The sequence below is a fragment of the Osmerus eperlanus genome, chromosome 25 (assembly GCF_963692335.1).
Source record: "Osmerus eperlanus chromosome 25, fOsmEpe2.1, whole genome shotgun sequence".
Taxonomy (NCBI): domain Eukaryota; kingdom Metazoa; phylum Chordata; class Actinopteri; order Osmeriformes; family Osmeridae; genus Osmerus; species Osmerus eperlanus.
In genome coordinates, this window is record NC_085042.1 from 3,985,992 (window position 1) to 3,994,919 (window position 8,928).

Sequence of the window (8,928 nt, forward strand, 5' to 3'; positions counted from 1 at the left end):
GGACGAATTACAATATTTTAGGCTACATCAAGGCACTATGTCCTAGGCTTAAAACATTATTATCATCGTCAACAGCCAAACGGATTGAATGTGAACGAAGGCTAATTTAGCCATTATGACAATACGTGTGCTATAGAAAATGTAGGCCATACTGTTATTTAAACATTTTAAGTTTACTGGCCAACAAGGTGGACACATTAGAAGGTTGAATTAAACGTTCTGTAGTAGACTAAGGCAAACGGAAATGTAAAATATATTCTGTAAACTGTAAGCATGTATTTCTTCGCATGCAGTAGGCCTAGCCTATGGTCTCGTAGATTAGGTTCCCACAAGAATAATGCTTGAATTCCACAGATGTCACATTTACATCGCATTTTCTTTTCAGGCAAAGGGCGTTAAAGTGGTGATATTGATGACTAATTTGATTTTCTTTTTTGTTTTTAACTATCACACAAAGCCGGTGACATGGGGCAGTGAAAGTTTTGTTTTGTGTCCCGCATGCTGACAATGTGCTTTTACAAACGCGTTTGTTGTGAAAACATTCTTATCCCGTCTCATCTGTAGGCCTACTCAGTCTCACCATAATTTGTTCGTGAATACTGCCAAAAACAGTTTGAAGCCCAAACAGAACAGTTCAAAAGCTTATCAGCCCCACAGGTTAGATAGGCGATACCTGATCAAATAACTGTGGACATGGCATCAACTTGTCACCACCTGATCCATTCTCATCGAACTAATTCATAAGAGGCTTAGATTGTGTTTTAACAATGTGTAGAATGTGTAGAACTAAACATAAAGTGAAATAATCTCATGTGACTTCAAATTCAGCAAGTTTATGAAGTCGATAACTCTTGTATTGAAAGTAGAACAAGAATGGGCAGCATTAATCCTCACAATGTTGCACTAGACCCAGGGATATCAAGCTATTAAAATAGCGCATCTAAGAAAATAACACAAGTCTACAGTCTATATTCAATAAAAGTTCCAGTATTTCTTTGTGTTTATTCTTTTCATCGATACTATTGTGCACGGTCTGTTTAAGACAAACTCTTATAGTCATACCTCTTAAAATGAGTAATTCGTAGGCTAAGACACTTGCATATCCTAATTGTTTATTAACTATTTACTCGTTTTAATTTGTTTTAACATCACGTCCCCAACAAGAAGGAAAATGTAGGGGCAAATAAGATCGTGATGTTTAAAACCAGCCAATCAAAATGCATTCAGCACACTCCCAAATTCCTCATAGGGGTGGTGCTTTCACCTTGCTTTGGAGAAAACTTTGGAGCACATAGAAGTGACAGCATCACGGACAAGTCATTACTTGAAGTGCAGAAATGAACACTTGAACAACTTATTTGACCTGGCTTGGAGAATTTATAAAATCTATTGTTTCAACATTTTGTCTACTTTGGCAAAAACATGTAAATATCTGGATTTTACAAAGGCTACTATACCTTGAACCATTGGCCATCTTCATCTTTATATAAAGGTAAGATATTGTTTTACGCATTTATTCTAAAAGCAATTTTCAGAACTATATGCCATATGACTTAAGAGTCTTTGTTGTAAGCTATATAATGCAAATAAAACTATGTTTGTTTGTGTGAGTGTGTGCGTAAGAACCCGTAACAGCCACCCTACGCGTTTTTTACTGACTTTACTTTCTGTGTTTCCGACAATTCAGGGGGCCCTGAGACAGACCGAGGCCACGGTTGCAAACATGACGGAGATCTCCGGACCCGAGTTTGAAATAGATGTGGAGAGCTTGGAAACGGAAAGTGACGACCAAGCAGAGTGTACTGTCTCAACATTATCCGTCGCAGGAGAGGAAAATGCTGGAACCAAAAGCGATGATAAATCGGGATCTATTATTTGTTCGGGCGACCAGAGGAAACTGAGCCGAACACCGAAATGTGCGCGTTGCAGGAATCACGGAGTGGTGTCATGCCTTAAGGGACATAAACGTTTCTGTCGCTGGCGTGACTGTCAGTGTGCCAACTGTCTGCTGGTAGTGGAAAGACAGCGCGTCATGGCAGCGCAGGTAGCACTTCGCAGACAGCAGGCGACAGAGGTATGTATTTTAGGACTTAGGTGTTCCATCTTATGTCTTCATGTTCCTAGTTTGAGAATTATTGCCAGATAATTTTTATACTTTGAATGTCATCGTTAGTCGTGTATAACAAATAAACTGTTCTTAAAAACCTTTAACTGTTTGGATATTCACGAAAAATAGAATTAATAGGGCATGCACAATCCTAACGCAAAAAAAAAAAAAATACTAATTTATTTAAAATGTATTAGGATAAGAAAGGCATTACTGCTAAGCAGAGTCCGACTGAGAGGAGGACTATATACCAAAGACATATTCGACCATCAACTATGCTGGCAAAAAGTATTTTAGAAGGTAAGTTCTAAAATTCAATCATCTTTTTTTTTCTTTTTGTTTGTTTGTTTTGATTTGTTTAGTTGAGTTTTTCTTTTCTAGAGACCAAATACTGCATCATGCTTTCTTCAGGATCTTACTTTATACTGTACATCCTTTATGTGTTCTTTACTAATTTCTCTTTGTCTTGAATATTTGTCCATTTTACTTTTCACTAACTGTTCATGTAATTTTGGTGGCACATACATCTTGGTTTAAACAAGCAAATAATGTAGACATTGATACACTGAGTTGCATGACAGCACCACTCAAAAGTGACTGAACCATAACATTAGTTTCAGCATAGGTTTTAACATTGGTTCAGCTGTGACCCTCATTTTCTTTTACGATACATGCAAACACGTATTATCGTTTTATATTTTCAGACTTTTCTTACTAGTTATCTTGACTTTCATTCGAATTTTTATTTTATTTCAAAAAACAAACTGACGCTAACCTTACACCTTGCAGGATACCGCCCGGTTCAGACAGACCCATATATGGGGGGCAACCCATCTCTCCCTCCACCTCTGAGCGACAGGATGAGGAAGAGAAGAGCCTTCGCCGACAAGGAGCTGGAGACCATCATGCTGGAGCGGGAATACAAAGAACGGGAGCTTCTAGAATCCAGCCAGGCCGCTACGGCCTCCCTGCTCTTCCCCGGCAGCATGGTCCACCACGCCACCGAATACAACTCCTACAAGTCTGCTTACTCATCCGGCGCGCAGATGGAGCCCCAGCCTAAGGACATGTGTAACTTCTTAGGGCCCAACTGCCTGGATCTGTCCATGCAGTACACGGCCGGCTCGGCCAACGTGGAGCTGATCTCATCCAACGTCAGCGTGGCCACCACCTACCGGCAGTACCCCCTCCACCCGTCGCGGGGCAGCTTCATGATGTGGCCGCGCGGCGCCGCCAACCTCAGCGACGCTCTCCTCTACCAGCAGTGCCTGCTGAACGCCACCGCCATGCAGAGCATGAAGCCCGCCGCCGCTCTGGAGGCAAAGACGACGCCCGCCGCCGGCTCTGAGAGCGCTCTTCCGGAGCAGGACGGCGCTTCCAAACTGGAGGGGTCACGAGCTGCCCTTCTCCCCGACCTGGACGTGCTCCAGCACGGGGACCTCTATGCCATGGTTGCCCAGGGGGGACCCAGAGAACGATCGGCTTTCTCCCCCCCCGAGAGGGGCTTCGGACAGGCCTTCCCCGTCACCCCCCACCCCCACTCCAACCCCAACGCCCCCGGCCACGAACGCGTCCTGGCCAAGGTGAGCAAAGACAGTGCGAAGCACTCGCTGTCCGTGAAGCTCAACTCGTTTCACTCTCTGTTCGAGCAGAGCCTCAGTGAAAAGGTCGGGGCGGGAGCGAGGGTCGGGGTCGGGGCCGAGCTTAGGGGCCCTTACTGTAAAGAGCTCCTGGAGGAAGCTGCTCGCAAGTACAGAGAGGGCTCCAGCAGAGACAGCCACAGCTTGAAAACAACAGGCACGGACAGGTACGCTAAAGACTTTCTGTCCAAGCCAATGGGGACCAAGATGGCATCCAACGAGGCGTTGTCTTTTTCGGTCGAGGCCATCCTAAAGAGACCCTCGCCTTCTATGAATCGAGCGTTGCAGTAAATCCACGGGATTGTTTCTGGTGGTTTATGCTGTCAGTTCCACCCCAGGCTATGTTACACGTTTAATTCCTTTTCTTGTCTGAAATGAACGCTGGTTTCTGAAAGTCACTGTGCTAGTAGCAGTTGTGGGTCCGTGTTTTAATGCACTTATACAGTGTCTTGTCCCCCAAAAAATACACACACACGTCGTATTTTATATCAGCATTGTAAATTACTTTATCATAAAATATATTTAAGCATATGATTTAAGATGTTTCTTTTATGTTTCAATAAACGTTTTAAAGAGTAATCTCCTCTGGTGAACTTCTTTGTATTTAATATTATGCTTTAATTAACCACATAAATTTAATTTAATTTAAATGTTCTTAATGTTTGCATGAAATGGATGTCATGTTAATGACACTTTTGTGTGAACCTACGCATTTCATTACATCAAGGGCGGTCGTGTATGTGTTGTAATGGAAAATGCAGTAACGACATCTGATCTCTGTAGTAAAACATCCTTTCGGTTTTCTGTAATTATGGAAGGTAACAGATTACTATACTATCAGTTCTAACTATTGTGCTGCTTGGTGTTGAAAGAGCATCATATTAGTGACTGGCCATTACATTTTAGAATCTCTTAAATTAAGTAGACATCCCAAGATAAGGTAGTGATGGGGAAAATAATTGATGAAGACAATTTTCTTTTTTGTGGTCATATGCTATTACTTTTCCTCTGTGGTACAAACTGTTGACATTAATTGGAATCCACAAACAAGGATCTAAAATATCTTGCTGTTTGATATCTGTTGATGTCTGTGTTATGAACCCCTCTTTCGAGTGTCTTTTTGTCATTAGTGGTTTTTGTCATTAGTGGTTATCCGCTGGAGTCTGGACCATGACTATGTGACAGCCAGTGTAGCCAAGGCACTATATGTTATGACGGCAATATGAGAACACCAAACATTATTTTGTATTCTAAAATTTTTATATTTTATTTAATTCTAATTCCACTTAGTACTGCTAGTTTATGTACCCTTAGTATAGATAGTCCACATATTAAAATGTTAGCTTCCTATATGTTTATTGTATGCACCTTCCTGCCAAAGCAAATTCCTTGTCTGTGCAAACTTTCATGGCGAATAAATCCCATTCTGATTCTGATTCTGAAATACAATACAAATCTATACATTCTAAAAGCTTTTTTTCTCTTGTTTGTTTGAGTAGCAGGCTTATGTGGGAGAACGTGAGAGGCTCGTGGACGAGTGACATGACAAAGATGGCTACCACAGGCCTGGTGAGGGGGTGAACACTGATCCACGGGGTGTAAACGAAACACCGAAGAACCATCAGGTAAATCTACCCAGTAAGTACAGTAATCTGTAGTAGACAGTCAGTCGATTGGAAAAAGGTCCAGTATTCTGGGTCTGACTTACAGAGAGTGTCTGTGTTGCCAGAGAAGGATGCACACTCATATTCAAACACACAAACATACTCTTATGAATTACTGACACATAAAGTGCATGAGATACAATTATGTATCCATACTGTGTTATACACATACTGTACATTAGCAAAAGATTGATGCATATGATTAAATTAAAATAATTGTTTTAGATACAAGTAAGAAATACTATTTTTATTTTAATTGACCAGATTTGTTTCAGTGGGGTTGTAGTTCCATTCCCAAAACGTGTACAGATTCTTGATGTAAGTTAGAAACAGGAACGTTTTAGCAGGTAGCTAAAATAGAAGCTGATTAATGGTGACACGGGTCATGGTTAGTTGTTGCCACTTGTGAACCAACAACTAGCTTTGGGTAAACTATCAGTACTGGAAGGGAGTCTTCATAAGATGAGATATACTTTAGTGTTCATAAGCATTCCTATCACCTTAGAGCACAATCACACTCAGAAAACAGAAAGGCAAATTGCCCGAAAGCACTGGAAAGAAGCAAACCAATGCACACAACACTGAAAACCATGCAAAGCACAACTGAAAACTGTCCAGCCATAAGAAATAAGGCAAAACCAAATGTTAAACATGGAAATGTTGCTGTCAGGGCCTCAATAAAGGTTGTTCAGTTATTAGTTGTTGTTATTATGGCCTGATTTCACCCTTTTCCATTATGTTACCACTCACCTGAAGCACTGTTGCAACTATCCCGGGCCGTGATAACACATCTACTGTCATTTTGAAGACAACACCTGGCATTTGTTTGATTTACATATTTAATGACCACATAGATTTGTAAAGGACAGATGTTGTTTGTTTGTATTACATTTTGAATACAAAACAATAGTGTCTGAGAAAGAGACAAAAAAGGATTAAAACGGCTATACCCATTCTCCCCTGTCAGCTCTTACTTATTCAGGTGAAAAAGAGAAGTCAACATTATTAGCCTCCAGGCCCTTATGTTACTTTTCATCATCCCATCAACATGCTATGTTTGATCTGAATTATATCATTGTAGTTCAGTAACATTTGCATATGAAAACAAAACAAAACATTCTAGTGCAGTACTCTACACTTCATAAACTGTTAATGGTGGATTTGCTGTGTCTGCTTGAGGATTGAGCCTAAAAATTGATTTGACATCTGGTCTTGATGTCATTTCATTCAATGTGGATTAGGGTTGCGGCCAAAGGTGGAGAGGATTGCGCAATTCCCCTATCAAGTCCACAACAGGTCTATTCAACTCCTGCCCATATTACATTTGGCTGCCCTGCTTGTGACTTGCATTCGTTTATTTCTTTAACCCAATCTCAGTGTCCATAACCAGCCCCCCCTCTCCACCCCTCCCTCTGTTCTCCCACCCCGATCCTTCCCTCTACAGGTGTTAATCCAAATCACCTATCCCCTTGTTGACTTTGTCACTCCAATAACTCACGGTAACACAAAGGTATCTGATTTGCTACAATCATTTGCACGTTAAGAATCTATTAATCTAAGATGTATGCAAACTCCCTTCTGCCGCACGTTACGATACAGATGCACACACGGCTGGTTATTAGACAGACACGGGCGCGCGGCAGGTTATTGGATACACATGCACACACACCGCGGGTTATTTTGACTTGGGAAATAAATGGCACATGCTGTATTTTGCATTGGTGTGAAACAGGTGTGAAGAGCAGGGTTGGATCCCTATTCATTTGCCCTCAGGTTGACAGGACTGTTTTCCTTTCGCCCACCAGCAGCAAGCACAGGAACACCAGTCTGTCCACATATTCCTCCTCCGAAACTTGTAATCTAATAAGACATGTGTAGCTTTGGAGCAGTTAAGTACCAACCACTTAATTTAGACGTTAGCTGGGCGGATAAGAGTTTGGGGGGCTGAAAATACCTATGGAATTACACCAGATTGTTCGTGTTCATCCACACATGCACATTACTCTCACACGCGTATGTACTGTTAGTGCACACACTCACACACACATTAACACACACTTGTACACATACACACACACACACACATGCATGCATGCATGCATATGGACTCACCCACATGCACATACACACATGTACTCACACACATGCACGCACACACACACATGCACTCATGGACATGCACGCACATACACACACTCACACTCACACATACACTCACACATATGCTTGAATGCACACATGCACATACATCTCATCTCTATCACTACATACTGAGAAAATAGTGTGTCCATTTTAGTGTGGACTGCACTAGCTTTTGGCAAGACAGCAACATCTAAATAATCTGTGTACCTCTTAATTAACCAGTAATTTACTTTTGTTTCACATGTGTACAATTCCTTAAGTCTTATGTATTGACTGTTGCTTTTACAGAAGGGTGGATTTGTGTTACTGACATTTACTGTGTTTTAATGTATAGCTATTTCCGACAGCACTCATTTATACTTCTTTTAGACCTACAAGAAAATCAAGGTGAAATGCAAATATCCGAAATAAACTAAGTTAAGAAAACAAGGACATTTGCAAGTTCATGCAAATAGTTGAACATCTATGAATACATTTTGGAAGCCTCAAATGGTAGGAAAGAAAAAAAAAACTTTGAGACCCTGCCTTGCTACTTGCCATCCAGCATACAGTGAACATAGCAGTTCAGACACTGAATTACAGTAAGTCTTCACTTAATTTTGTATATGATAGATGTTTCCTAATATCTTTGCACCTAGTTTGCGCAAATACTTTCAGAATCCCTTATCGGTGCGACTATTGAAGATGTTGTTAGTGTGTAGTGTTTCCTTACCTTCTACTGAGCCATGGCACTGCATTTGCTAGTCTAAAAGTAAATGTAAATTCTATGAAAAAACACTTTGTGTTACATCTTCGGCCAAAGAAAACACTATCGTTGTCAATGTAGCAAATGGTTGCAAGCAAGTCAGGAATAATTGCATGGCTATGAGTATTGTTGGGACTGTAATAACACCACCATTCAAGTTATCACATTTACATGGGAGCAGTGGGGCTTGTAGCAAGCCTTGCGTGTCCAACTTGTTAGGTTCACAGCTGTAAGGGGAGAATCACGTTGATAAATGACCATAGCACCTGGTTTGTGCTGTCTTAACACGAGTAAACACGGGGAATGGCCAGGTTAACACTTAGATATACGGATTTGCATAACCTAGTATAACTTCATTCAAATATATTCCCTTGTGCAAACAGAACATGCTGTTTAGAGAAGTAAATATAAGTTGTTGTTTTTTCCCTCGGGCTAGAAAGATAACAATATAGCACATATTCCAATAGAAGCCATGGTTCTCAGCGATGGTAAAAATGACTTGAAATTTGTCTCCTGAAGTTTGTGGAGTTTTACATTTGGTGTGTAAAAGGCGATTCTCAGCATACAGAACATTTGAGATTGATAGTCAGGGTCTGTACTACCTCCTACCTAGAGCGATAGCATCCATAA

The 8,928-nt window shown here is 41.0% G+C and overlaps 1 protein-coding gene across 1 annotated transcript; it reads left to right on the top strand.

The window, feature by feature from the left end:
• The first annotated feature begins 1,258 nt into the window (after window positions 1–1,258).
• dmrt2a (doublesex and mab-3 related transcription factor 2a) lies at window positions 1,259–4,326 on the top strand. The gene is made up of 4 exons (XM_062451202.1): window positions 1,259–1,492; window positions 1,688–2,074; window positions 2,305–2,407; window positions 2,897–4,326. The coding sequence occupies exons 2-4, from the start codon at window positions 1,724–1,726 to the stop codon at window positions 4,036–4,038; spliced, it is 1,596 nt and encodes a 531-aa protein (XP_062307186.1). The 5' UTR covers window positions 1,259–1,492; window positions 1,688–1,723; the 3' UTR covers window positions 4,039–4,326.
• Window positions 4,327–8,928: the final 4,602 nt, after the last annotated feature.

Coding starts and splice junctions, on each gene's coding strand:
- dmrt2a (XM_062451202.1), top strand. CDS start 1,724: ATGACGGAGATCTCCGGACCCGAGTTTGAAATAGATGTGGAGAGCTTG. Junction 2,075..2,304: donor GCAGACAGCAGGCGACAGAG/GTATGTATTTTA, acceptor AAAATGTATTAG/GATAAGAAAGGCATTACTGC. Junction 2,408..2,896: donor GGCAAAAAGTATTTTAGAAG/GTAAGTTCTAAA, acceptor TACACCTTGCAG/GATACCGCCCGGTTCAGACA.